Consider the following 13,000-nt stretch of genomic DNA (forward strand, 5'->3'; position numbering starts at 1 on the left):
CACAGAGGAGTGTTATCTCCCTGTGTGGCTGCAGGCTTTGGGGGTGCAGGGGTCAGTGAGGAGGGATTGGTATCTCTGCTGTCTTTGGAGTGCTGCAGCTCATCAGTTTAGACTTCAGTGAGACCGCTGCTCATCCTGACCTAATCCAATCTCTCTCTTTTCCTCTGCCTCCCAGTAATTGCTTCTGTTTGTTTATTAATAGCACACGTTATCTTCAGAGATCCAGACGTAGGGCTGCCAAGCATTCGCAGCGAGGCGGCAGCAGCAGCGGTGTGGCGGCCAGAGTCCGTACAGTCAGACTCCAAACGTGACAGGAACGCGAGGGAGTCCTGTTCTGTTTCTCCTCCCGCCACCCCCTCGCTCTCTCTCTCTGACTCTCCGTGTGTCTCATGCCTCTGCTTTTGCCTCAGGAATATTAATCAGGGTCCGTCTTTGAACTGTAGACGGACAGCGAACCCCCCGCCCTTGCCGAAGTCCCACCGAGACAGTTGAGCTGCAACCTGAGTGAGATTAGCCTCGCCACCAGGCTGAGAGTAGCGAGACGGCCGCTAAAGTAAACCACCGGTACACACTGTCAAATGGTGTGGAAAATCTCATTTGAATCTATCGGAGATAGCATTGGGTGCCTGGAGATGGTAAACAGTGTTCAGATGTGCTCAGAGACATGAAAAATCAGGAACGTCCACATGGAAAATGCTCAGAAGACCCCCCCCCCTTCTTTTTCTTTTTTAACTTGTTTGTTGGATGGGATGAGAGAAGCTTCTTCTGACGCTTTTTTTTATTCAGCAGGGTGATGAGACTCCGAGTGGGGAAAAATACCACAGGGAGTCAAAGAAAGAGATGAGAGCAAAGGGTTTCAAACAAGTTGATTACAAATGACGGTTAAGCTATGGTTCTTAGTCTGCATATCCATTTTCAAATAGGGATTTTTCTCTACTCTTTATCTGGTTTTCCGGCTGCCGCAAATTTTAACGTTCAATAATCACATCCGGCAACAAAACAGCTCACTAAAAGGCAAAAAAATTACCAGAGATGTGCCCAGGGTGTGTTGCAACAGAGAGAGATTTGACAGCTTCAGCAGCATTTCACAAAGGCACCCTTACATGTTCAGAGCGGTTGCCTGTTAAAGCTAATAAAGATTCAAAAGGGTACATTCTCCACTCTCTGCAAGTCGGCCTGTTTTTTTTTTTTCTTTGTAACTGCTGCTTTTTCTGTGTTTGAAACAACATGCGATGAATGACATTCAGTGCAATTGCCCAACATCTTGAAATGAAAGAACACATGAAAGATAGGATTTATGGAGCTCAACCTAAATGGCATATAAATGAGTTTACTAAAAGTTGACCTTGAGAGCTCGTTCTGCTGGAGAAGAAAATGTTTTAATGTCTACTTTATGGTGCTCAGAGATAATGGGGGGCTTATTAGGAAACATTTTTCCCAGCTTTCTAACCATAGAGAATAAAGATAATAACTTTGCAGTGTGTGTTGATTGCAGTTGCCTGGTGCAGTAATGGATCACTGTAAAGTTCACGGTCAGTCTTTTATTTGGATTTTTCTGTTTCATGATCATGATTGCCACTTAATGATTCTTAGCAATTTGTCCTCACTTTTCTATTTCTAAAGTGTGTTCTTGTATATTACATTTTACACTGCAAAAAATGTCACTTTTGCAAAGTAATTTTTAATTGACTCTTAAATAATAAACTTGTTTTTTATAGAAATCAACTTGTTTCAAGGCTTTAAAAATAAGTTTGACAATCTTGAAATAAGACATAATAAGGGCATTGTTGTAATGGCCTAATTCTATAAAATGTTAAAACAGGTTGAAGTTATTTATCCACTTCTTTGAAAAATAGACTTTTAGGACTCAAAAGGAAAAGGTAAGATGGAGAAATTTACCCTGTATGCAGTATGTTATACATTAACCTACTGAGAAACCAGTAGCTGTCAAATAATGAAATAAAAAAATGCAACGTCAACTATGAACTGTAGTAGAATAGATGTACGAAGTAACTAAAATGGAAATACTCAAGAAAAGTGCTGCCACTGCTCCTAAATGGTGATGATGGGTCAAATGTAAAGTGCTCATGAGAAATAATGACATACAACTTGACAAAGGAAGACTTTTTATTATTAATGGATTTGGATTCCTGCATATTTTTAGTGGATCTCCACAAGTGTGGATAATTAATGTCCTTATTAGCATTTATTAGCATTCCTTTGGTCGACTATTTGTTACAGTGTGTTAGATGCCTTTAACACACCCTGAAATGTAAGAATGCATCTAAAGCGAACAGAGTTTTCTCTCCCATGGAGGACGGAGGGGAATTAGAAATAAATAAATAATTAAATCAGTAATTAAATCAATTTCTTTTGGGTATTTCACATCTTTTCTGAGTGACTGATAGTGGCACTGTAACAACATGCTGATTTGATCGCAGCATTATAACTAAAGAACAGGCTCCACTGTGACAAATTAAAGTTCAGTTTGCACAACATGAAGAGTTCAGCCTGTGAAAACAGTTTTTCAGTGTCTCCCGTTGCCCTCCAGGGACCTTTCCAGGTCTGATGTCAGGGGAGCTTGATTGGAACATGTCACTGAGTTGCATCCAGTGTTTTTGGAGCCTGACACTTATTAGAGACTAAAAGTCTCCACATATGGAGCGTAAGCGTTGATTTTAATGTTCCTTTTTCCCTTGTGTGTCCCTGGTTGGTCATCAATGACCTCGCTGCGCCATGCTTTGTTTTCCCAGAACAGCCATTCCCCTTCAATCTGAAGCCTAACCTCTTAAATCAAAATATAAATTTAGGTGAGCTTGTGTGGTGTAACAGCCTAAACGACTAGCTTGCAGTCTGCTACAGCGCTGTGTAATGTAGTGTGATGCAGTCTGGTTGGGAGAGGCCATTTTGCCAACATGCAGACAGAGCAAATCGAGAACCAGTGTTGTCGGGTGGAAGTAATGCAACATTAAGCAGAAACGCAGAGGTGATACATATGCTGTGGCTGTTTGATAAATATGATAAATACGATGAGTTAAAGAAAAAAACGGGTTCAGCAAAAATATCTCCAGATTTTACGTGTGAGATTTATACCCCCGATGCAGTTTTACTTCAGTCTTTAGTCCTCAGAGCAGAGACCAAGGTATGGTCATAATGTCCTGCTTTGTGAAAGGAGGACACCGGGCCCTATTTTTGTGACTCAGAGGCACATAGATTTGTGGCACAGTTGAAAGCAGGGGGGCATTAGGAAGAATACATTCAGTCACGTGTTGACATCAGTCATGACCAATAAAATTACCCGACTTCCTCATTTTGAAAGCAGTATGTCACAGCACTCCAGCCATTTTTCTGATGGATGGAGTTGTGTGCACTGGATCTGCCACAAAGGCTTCTCCCAGGAGGAAACCAGAATCCCCATGGCTGAATGTAATGTTGATTCAAATAAGCTGAATTGGCCAACTTAACCTCACAAAAGGCTGGCAATATTACTTCAGTTGAATATAAGTGCAATTTTGTCACATTTGCAGATGTGGTTCGCGGGCATCGCCTGCACAAATTCCCTTTAATTCTTAATGGGAAAAATTGAACCACTTTGCTTGACTCATAGCATACCCCCTACCTCACTTTCCCCCCACTTAAGTGAAGCCTCAAAATACCATGTTAAATAAGTACCTATGTTCACCTGACAATGAAAGTCAGTTCAATGTAGTGTCACACAGTGTGTTTACCTGCCGAGTTACAGTGGTGAGGCGGCGTGTGCCGTGTCTTCACGCTAAAGGCCGTTGACAGCGTTGTGCACTGAGCGCCATAGTGCAGTTGCCGTAGTGAGAAGTTCCAGGTCTGATTCTGTGATGTACATGCTTTTTGACAGTGCCGTTATCCTGGGGTGTGACATCTTTGAATCACCAGTAACAGATGTATTTGTGTGTGAAGAGTGCCTCAGGCCTTTGACTCTACTCTACCTTGTTCCTTTTGACCCTCTCTTTTTGTACTTCTGTGATGCAGCTGATTATTCCTGGTTTAAAAACAGCGCACTGCCTGTGGGGCTCCCTATCTCCTCTGTGTCTCTCTCTCTTTCTACCTCTCTCACTGTCTCTCTCTCATTCATCTCTCCTCCTCCTCCTCTCCTCTCTCCTGCAAACTGAAGGCAACCTCACTGCCAATTTCATGCCAGGGTAGTGAGCAGCGCAGCAGAAATTATCCACTGCAAAATTGATCTAAACAATCGCAAAGTGGAACGGCGAGGAAAAGCAGGAGAATGAAATTGCGAGAGTCTGTTACCTTTTTGAACTTGCTTTATCACCGAGGAGGAACTGGGGTGCATTGCTTACAGGGAATGCCAGTAGTTGAAGTCATGATATAGAAATCTTTACGGGCTGTTCAGTCATAAATATTGTATGTTTTCTGTGCAGCGGTACAGTAGATTTAAGCAGCTCTTTTCTCTTGAATTTACTGTTGCTTCATGAGTGATAATAACAGCAAAAGGTGCTAAAAGATGCTTTAATGGTTTGAACTGTTGACATGTTTGATTAATTACTGCACACAGCTGTATGCACAGGATGACGTGTTTCTGAAGCCGTGTATACACTGTATGCGTAATTGTGTTAATGACCCATTTACACCCAAACAAAGATGTGATTCTCATTTAGACATGTGAGTGACAAATGTGTAGGATGACTCGATGGAAGAGCATTGAACGTGAACCATTATTGTTTACCTCAGCCTCAGCTCTGCGGAGCGTTTTAGCCTCTTTCAGCTCAGTGTCTTGGTTTTAAGGCCCACGACTTTTCTGTTTTTATTCTCATCACTGTCATTTTCAGATGGCTGCAACCTTTTTTCTGCAAAAAAAAAACTCTAAAAACTCTCTGTGCACTAACAAAAGCCATCCAAAGCTAGCAACACATTAGCAGAGCATTCAGCAGCCAAAGATTCAGACATTTCTCTCAGGACCTAACGAAGGCCACAAACAGAGCTAAAAGGAGAAGGAATATTGGACTTACATCGAGCAGGTGGTCGAAATATGAATGCTAATGTTGCTCTGTATCTGCTGGATGTTCAGAGAAGCAGCTCTTTGTGAACAACTTTGCCATATCAGCCTAAAAGCGTTCTGTTTAAAGCTTGGTTCCGCTGTCTTCAAGCACCAAAAAACATACAAACATAATAGTTTGTCAATGTGCTGAAGCCGGCAGTTTGTTTTTAAAAAAAAAATATCTATTTTAGGTCCATCATCCATACAACATTTGATTTTTTTAAAGACAAATAATACTTGTTTGCAGCCACAGTTTCTAGAGTAAAAGTTGAACTTGCTCCACACTACTTTAGACTTTCCTTTCTTCTCTCTGCTCTTTCTTTCATCAGCTGCCCACACACACACACACACACACACACACACCACACCACACCACACACACTCCCTTCTCCCTCAACGTTTTCCTCCCTTGCCCTCCTTCCCATTCCTCATCAGTGGAGGTGTCAGGACTCCACCGCCGCAGTGCCATCTGGGCCGAGGCTGATAAAAGCTCATGTGCCGGGCCGGCGATGCCTGCAGGTCTGCCAGAAGCCAGCGAAGCCTGACTTTCAGAGGCGATGGGAGAGATTTGTGGCAGCCAAGGAAGGAATGGCATGCCGTTAACGCGCTGATCCAGCCTCCACCCCTCTGCACCACCTCTGTATATCTGTCAGTCAGTCGGGCTCTCACATGGCCCTGCACTGGCCTGAATCCTCACTGAGAAAAGTGTCTCTTTGTCAAACGAAACCAACATGAGACAGGATGACTTTGTGATCTGTGATCTCTCTCGTCGCATTTGCTTCATGTTTCACATTGAGAATGTCGCCTGGGTGAGATGAGAGGGTTACAAGCCTCTTGCTCGAGCCACCCTTGAGTTCTTGAAGATCCTGCTGTGCCTCGTTCTTCCTTGAAATGCTTCATTACTGACTGGCACGACAAACTGACATTTTCCTGCAGCGATCTGATGCCTTCCACAGCTCTTACCCAGGAGCTGAAAATCCGCTCTCTGGTACGGAAGCTGGGCCAAGAAACGTGACTGCTGCTGCCCCTCTGTCCCAGGAATTAGAAATATGCCTCCTCAAGGTCAGTCAGCGATTGTCCTGCAGGAGAATGAGGACCTCTTCTTTAATAACATCCCAGGACCTTAATCTTTGTTTGCAGCTGTCACAAATATGCAAAACAGCAGAAAAAGAGGGAAGATAAAACTGTGAAGTTTACTCAGGAAGGTGCATGCCATCACTCCTGTGGTTAAATGCGAGACATTTGCTCCAGGCTGTGCTAGACCGAGTAGAGTGCAAACAGTCCGTCATGCCCCTTTTTAGGACACTGACTCCCAAGGGTCCGTGGTACACAAAGAAAATGTTTTTTCCTGCAGGAATGCCCTCGGAGTGTCTAACCTGCCTCCAGTTCCAGTCAGGTGGACAAAGCAGCATGCCTGATAGCCTGCTTGGATGCAGAGACCGTCTGGTTCTCTGTTGTGTTTTCTAAGCCTTGGTGATTGGCTCATTTGATGTAATGGATGCCCTCTCAGTATACAGAGAGACCACTCAATTGGCTTTAGATTGTGGCCACATATGTCAATAACGAGCTCATTGCAGGACAATTAAAGCAAGCACAGAGTCACACAGAGCGCTGTTAAACTTGGGGTTCGAAGCAAATGTGGAGAAAAGTGTGTTTCCTTTTCTGGGTGGAGACTCAGCCCACTCCACTGTCCACTGAACGTGAAGAGCTGAACGTATTGAATGAGAAGGAGTGGTGTCAGCCCATTTTATAGGTGGAGGGTCTCTTCCCTCCCTCACTCTTTGGATCCAGCTAATCCTGGCTGGTGTGGTGTGATAGGAGCTTCTGAAGAGACGCTCACTCATGCTACTCAGAGAACAGTGGTTATGGAAATAACCCAAAGTTATCTGTCAGAGTGACCTTTTTACCCTGTTCTCCTCTTATGTTTTCTTTTTCGTTTCACTGCGCGAGCAGAGGAAACTCTTGTTTGATCGAGTTAGAAACACAACCAAGTTCAGTCTGAGGTCTGTTGTTACAGCCTTCCATCACTGTTTATGTTTGCATTTTATTGGCTTTATTTGATTTCAGTTTGTCTTATATTTTTCAAAGATACTGCCAACAAAATAGTTTGGGCTTTTATTTTATGCCGCTTTAAAAATACTTGCATGACATGACAGTGTTTTATGTTTTATACAAAGCAGTGTCAGGACATTTTTTGGCACATTTGTAAATGTATTTTCTCTACATCCTTAGGCCAAGTTGGCAATGTCTAAAACTGTTGAAATGTGCAGAGGTGCAGAGCATGACTGATCATGACCTTATTGACAGAAAATGCATTCCTTATCAGCATTTATTCTCGAAAAGGCCTTGTGGCAACTGTAGGTCTATTTTCTAAAATTTTTCAGATATGACACCTCCACCCGTACAAATTAGTCTAGTAATGTAGTAAAAAAAATACCAAAAATGAACCAGGTTCAGGGCTTCTACTGGCTTCTTCTATATGTTTTTTTGAAGCCAATATGTGCTTGAAATTCAACATATTATTGCATATTATGCAAAACAAGTCTTTATCAATTATGCACAAATACAAACAGAGAAATCTAAGTCACATCTATTGTCTGAGCATCGTGCCTTTTCTCTCTTGGCCACTTTACTGTGGATCTCTTGTCGTTACTTTTTCCAGTCTAGGAATTAAGTCTGTTTTTTTATTTCTTTGTGAATGTGTGTGTGTTCTTGGACTTCTTTCTTATTAATGTCAAAATGCCTCAAAGGTGAGGAAGGACGTACAGGTGTTAAACACAGGGTTACTCTGAAGGTCAAAGGTTAAGGACTCAATGTGGTCAATGGAACATATGACGAGCACAACAAGTGAATATTTATCTGTGTGTAATTGTTCAACAGGTCTGGACCTGAGGCACGCCCAGGTGGTGGCGCTATCCACAGGCACCAAGTGTATAAACGGGGAGTATCTGAGTGACCAGGGACAAGTGGTCAATGACTGTCACGCTGAAGTCACGGCCCGCAGAGCCCTACTACGCTTCCTCTACTCTCAACTTGAACACTTCTTGAGGTAATAAATCTGTGACTCCTTCTTGGGATTCTGTACATTGTCTGTGATATTTACATTAATCTCCTGAAATAGCCAGATAATGCCTGCTATAACGAGTCGATCGGTAGTCTGGAAGGCTGGCTTATTACTGCAGGATCGATCGCTTTCATCTCATGCTTCTTTACTGACCATATAACTTGTGAACTGACTTACGACTGAATTTCAAGTTCCCGTCAGTTTCCTAAAGCCTGAATTGACATTTTCAAGTTGCTTATGTCTTTTATTTATTTTGCTGTCATATAGTGCTCATTTTGTCAGCTATTTTTTTTTTTGTCTTAGTCTAAGTCCTGTGTCAGATGATCAAGGGCCTGGTCTAGTGGACTCACCAGATTCATTTTGATGCCATATCAAACTCATTTTGATGGTAATGTCAAAGACCAATAAACCTTTTTATGTCACCAAATACATCAGTTAGTTAGTTAGCTGCTCAGGTGTTCGCTGCATGCTAGACTGCTGTTTATGATTTCAAGGCATGCGGCTTTTAGTTAGTTAGCTCGTTAGTTTTAGCTCCTACTGCTGCTTTAAACAAATTTGCGATCTAACAGAAACATCAGCGTGCCCCGTACACTACATACTTGTTCTGCTACAGTTTCATGTCGGCAACTCACCCCATATAACCAACACCTGCAGCACCGACCAATACAAAAGAAGTGTAAAAGTGTACTTGAGGCCAGACTATGTAACTTTTCAAAGAATTAACAGATTATTCCTTTTTCAGATTAAAAGTTGAAATCAATAGTGATAAAACACACCTTTGATCAGTTCAGTACACTTTCTGCTTACCTTGAAGACTAATTAAAAACTAAATGCGCTCTCCTTTGAGAAAAAAATCAGAAACCAAAAGGGAGAAATTTATATTTGATATTTTCTGGTTTCATGATGAGGCTCCGTAGTTCTGCATTAAGTCGACAGAATATCCAGAAGCAGACCTTATTTTCTTACAGCCAATCAAATCTTCCTTAAAGCAGTAACATTAGTGTTCATAGGCAGAGCAGACGGTCACACAGAGCCAGACAGCAGCTAAGAGCCACAGACGCTGAACATCAACCCATATTAATGCTCCTGCTGAAGTCTCCTTCTCATCTAACTTACAAACATGACCGCAACCAAACAAACATTCAGCGGTGAAAAGTGCACTGCTGACATCAGTTTGCAGACGAGAGAGCTAATTATCTGCTCAGCTGCAGGACATTAAACAGCAGGTAAACATACCTGCAAATGTCACCTCTGTGTGGGTAGGTGCTGATGTGCTCCGTACTCTTAACACACTGTCTGCTCATGACATGTTGGCTACAGCACCAGTTTGTTTACTCTGACTCTCGCACCTGACGGTGTGACACCGGCACTCTGCTGTCAGTCAAACACAGACAGGGACACGCCTCTCCAGACTTTGATATTTCCCTAAGACCTTTTTTCTTCCTTTTAATGATAAAAAACAGTAGTAACAACACATAAAAAAAATGCCGACATTCTTTTTGACTGCACAAAGTATGACTAAATGTGATTTCAGTTGAACTTCAAAGCGGCTAAATGTCAGCCAGTTTGAGCAAACTTTGGTTCAATATGGCAGTGTTACTGACATTACTGAGTCAGATCACTTTAATGGCGCCTCTCTAGTTGTTTGTATGTTTTGGTATGACTCATTATGCTATAATTGTTGACTTATGACCACAGTGGCCAAATATTACATAATCTCTAGCATTTAAACTACTCATAATGCATAAGAATTGCCTGTTTGTGTTACATCAATAGGTTAGACTGCAGCCAACACGCTGCACAGGCTTTAAAGAGTTTAGTTTCCAAGGTGCCTCCGAAAATCTTATCATGCATTACATTACAGTATGCTTAATATCATTAAATATCTTGTTGGTTATGACCTCCCACCGCGGTGCCAAACAATGCTCTCTCCTCTGCAATAAGCTCCATGGAAACAGCACCGGAGACTTTTCAATAATCAACGAGCCATATGTGTGCTGTTCTCTCCAGCTAACTAAGCATACTATCACAAACTCAACCCGTTCAGCTCGGGGTCTCAACGGCCTATTTGTTTTTAGCACTTTTCTAAATGTATCTGCTTTGTGTGCCTTTGCAACCTGTAAAGCACGCTCCAGTGCGCACAAAGTCCCACCAAGATTTTTACCAGCATCAAGAGACAGTGTTGATGAGTTTTGACTCCAAGCTGCCTCCAGTGCATAAGCATATATTATGTTTTTGAGCTCCCTGAGGAGCTCGATAGCAAGGCTGATTCATCAGATTAGTGGCTAGAACTCTAGATCGTTGAATGTCATATTTGCATACACAGCACTGACTTTTTGTCTTAGCACAATGCTGGATGGCAGGTACAGAGACTTTTCAGCTGAGTAAAATGGCTAATGGGGAAGATAACTCATAATGAAATGACCAAACAAAATGCCAGAACTGCCATATTTACACTCACTGAAAGGACATCGGAGACAGAGGAGAGGTTATATAAAGAGTGCAGCCGTGCTTTGCATTGGGATGCATAGTTTAAATATACTATGTGTACCATACATACTGATGTGTGTGTGAGTGATGAAAGTATTATTCCTGCTCACAGCTGAAGCAACGACCCATTTTTTCTAGGTGGATTATGTATGACCTGGTCGGCCACGCTGCAAGGGTGGGGGAGAGATTTTTAAACTTCTGACTTAGCTGTCTTAAGTGTAGTAACGGTAGATTCATGAAGCAAGATTTTGTTCGAGTTGAAACATTTTTAACTGCCTTTGCCTCAGTACACACCACCTCAGACACGTTTTCATCTTTCCGCTGACTTTCTTTCCAGCTGCAGCTCATCTAGACACACCACAGTGGCTTTGAAACAGTTTAGTTACAGCGCTTCTTCTACAGTGGCATGTTTGTTTTATATTGAATCATTTTTTTTAACAGTCAAATCTTTAGTCGACCTTCATGTTGCCACTATGATGACTCAAATGCAAAGCATGTATAGGCCACAGGTTAAACTCTCCCTGAGACAGCCTGAGTAATGTCCAGGAGTCTGTGTGACAGCAGGAGAATGGTCTGCGGTCAGACAGGGGGCCAGTGTCCATCTCTCCTCATCACTGGAAACAAAAAAGTGAAAATCCATTTCTTATGCTGTGATGAATGGTGCCACCTCCTCATCAGTCTCCCTCGCATTTGTTGTTTGCCTTTTCTCTCTTTTTCGCCACTGAAGCAAAAGGCCAGAGGACTGGGAGGAGTCGATATTCGTGCGGCACAAGGAGTGCGGCTACAGGTTGAGAGACAACGTCCATTTCCACATGTACATCAGCACGTCGCCGTGTGGGGACGGGAGGCTCAACTCGCCCTATGAAATCTCCACTGACCGTAAGACAGCAGGCCTTTGTGTTTCTGTTGTTTGACATAGGTGGGCGATGCTGAAAGCAGGGCAAAGAAAGCTACTGTTTCTATTTAATGCAATCACTTCCATTTTCTCTATCATGTCATTCTCTCAGTCTCTTATTTTACACAGAGATATCTGGCAGATATTCTGAAAGCTCTGCTCTGCCCCCCCCCCGACACAGTCAAGAAGCTGGCATCCTTTTCATGTCACATTCCATCTTTGGCCTCTTTCAGCCACGCCGTGCTGACTGGATGACATTTTATTGCTTACCCGCTGAAAATAAATTGTATATTCATTTAGACGGTTTGCCCAGCATTTTTCTGGTGGCCTGCGAGTTGAGAAATGTAATCTGGACTGCCGTTTCCATCAGTAGAATGTATATGTTCTCCCCTTCCTTTCATCACAGACTGGAGCTGCTATTCAGCTCTATGAATATACACTACAGTGGAGCGCATGGTGAGATTTTCATGAAACCAGTAAGGATGGAATGAGAGAGGGAGAAAAGACGGTGCTGTCACTGGAGAAGCCTTTGAACCCGACGTTTTTGGTCATTAAACCTTTTTAAATGTTCTGCAGTGCGCTCTCAGAGATTAGAAAATTACTGAGTACCTTTTCCTGACTGTTCTTAAACACTTCTGAGCCGGAAGACGGGGCTTAATTCTTAGCTGCTGTCACATCAGCCGACGCAACAGCCGTGGAGGAAGAGAGGGAGAGGAAGAGAGAAGAGTTTAAGCCTAAAGAAGTGAGACTGAAATAAAAACAGCGATTATCAACATACACGCATTCAGCCTTTCAGGGAGATATCCATATTGTAATTTCACTGAAAGCAAGAAAACTTGACAATTTATCCAGTGCCTCTGTTTCCTGCTTTCTTCTGCCTGAAAGTGGAGATTTTGTTTCCATGCTCTGCAGACTACGAATACTGTATATTTACAGATATTAGCACCTGTAGAGGTCTTGCTGCTCTGTACACCCACATGAAACTACATGGAAGTGGTTTAAATGAATCAAGGTCCTGTGCTCTCATAAATGAGCTTCAAAAGCAGAGGGTTGTACTGTGCCTAATATGTACTGTATCAAGGGTGCATGAAGACTTCTTAATCCAGGGGAATGGTTCCTTCTTCTTCCTTCCCAACTGCAGACTGCTTCATACATCCAGAGTCCAGACAAATGCTTCCTTCATCAACAGTTAGACAGTCAACAGTCCCAAAATGATCAATTAAATTCCCTAAAATAAGCCTTTAACCTCATTCAAACTAATGCTTATGCAGGAATTGCAACATTTGTCCTTCCTGTCATCTTACTGAAACATATGATAATGGTTTATTGTTTATTGGCTAACTTAAGCTTTTTTCCAATTACATGCAGCTAGTTAAACATGAACACCAATAATAAAAAGCCGAGAACACCTCAAATTATACAGAGAATGTAACATGTAAGTGCTACTTAATGTGCACTAGATAATGGATTTTATATATTAGAACAATATTGGAAAGTGTGACTGTTTCCTGCATGGTTTAGC

The 13,000-nt window shown here is 42.3% G+C and overlaps 1 protein-coding gene across 1 annotated transcript in view; it reads left to right on the forward strand.

The window, feature by feature from the left end:
- adarb2 (adenosine deaminase RNA specific B2 (inactive)) overlaps window positions 1-13,000 on the forward strand; it is a 166,106-nt gene that overhangs the window by 135,995 nt on the left and 17,111 nt on the right. The window contains exons 5-6 of the mRNA XM_076721448.1: window positions 7,910-8,078; window positions 11,311-11,462. Of these exons, the coding sequence (XP_076577563.1) occupies window positions 7,910-8,078; window positions 11,311-11,462 (321 nt within the window). The remainder of the gene's footprint in view (window positions 1-7,909; window positions 8,079-11,310; window positions 11,463-13,000) is intronic.

Source organism: Chaetodon auriga, chromosome 21, assembly GCF_051107435.1.
Source record: "Chaetodon auriga isolate fChaAug3 chromosome 21, fChaAug3.hap1, whole genome shotgun sequence".
NCBI classification, from domain to species: Eukaryota; Metazoa; Chordata; class Actinopteri; order Chaetodontiformes; family Chaetodontidae; genus Chaetodon; species Chaetodon auriga.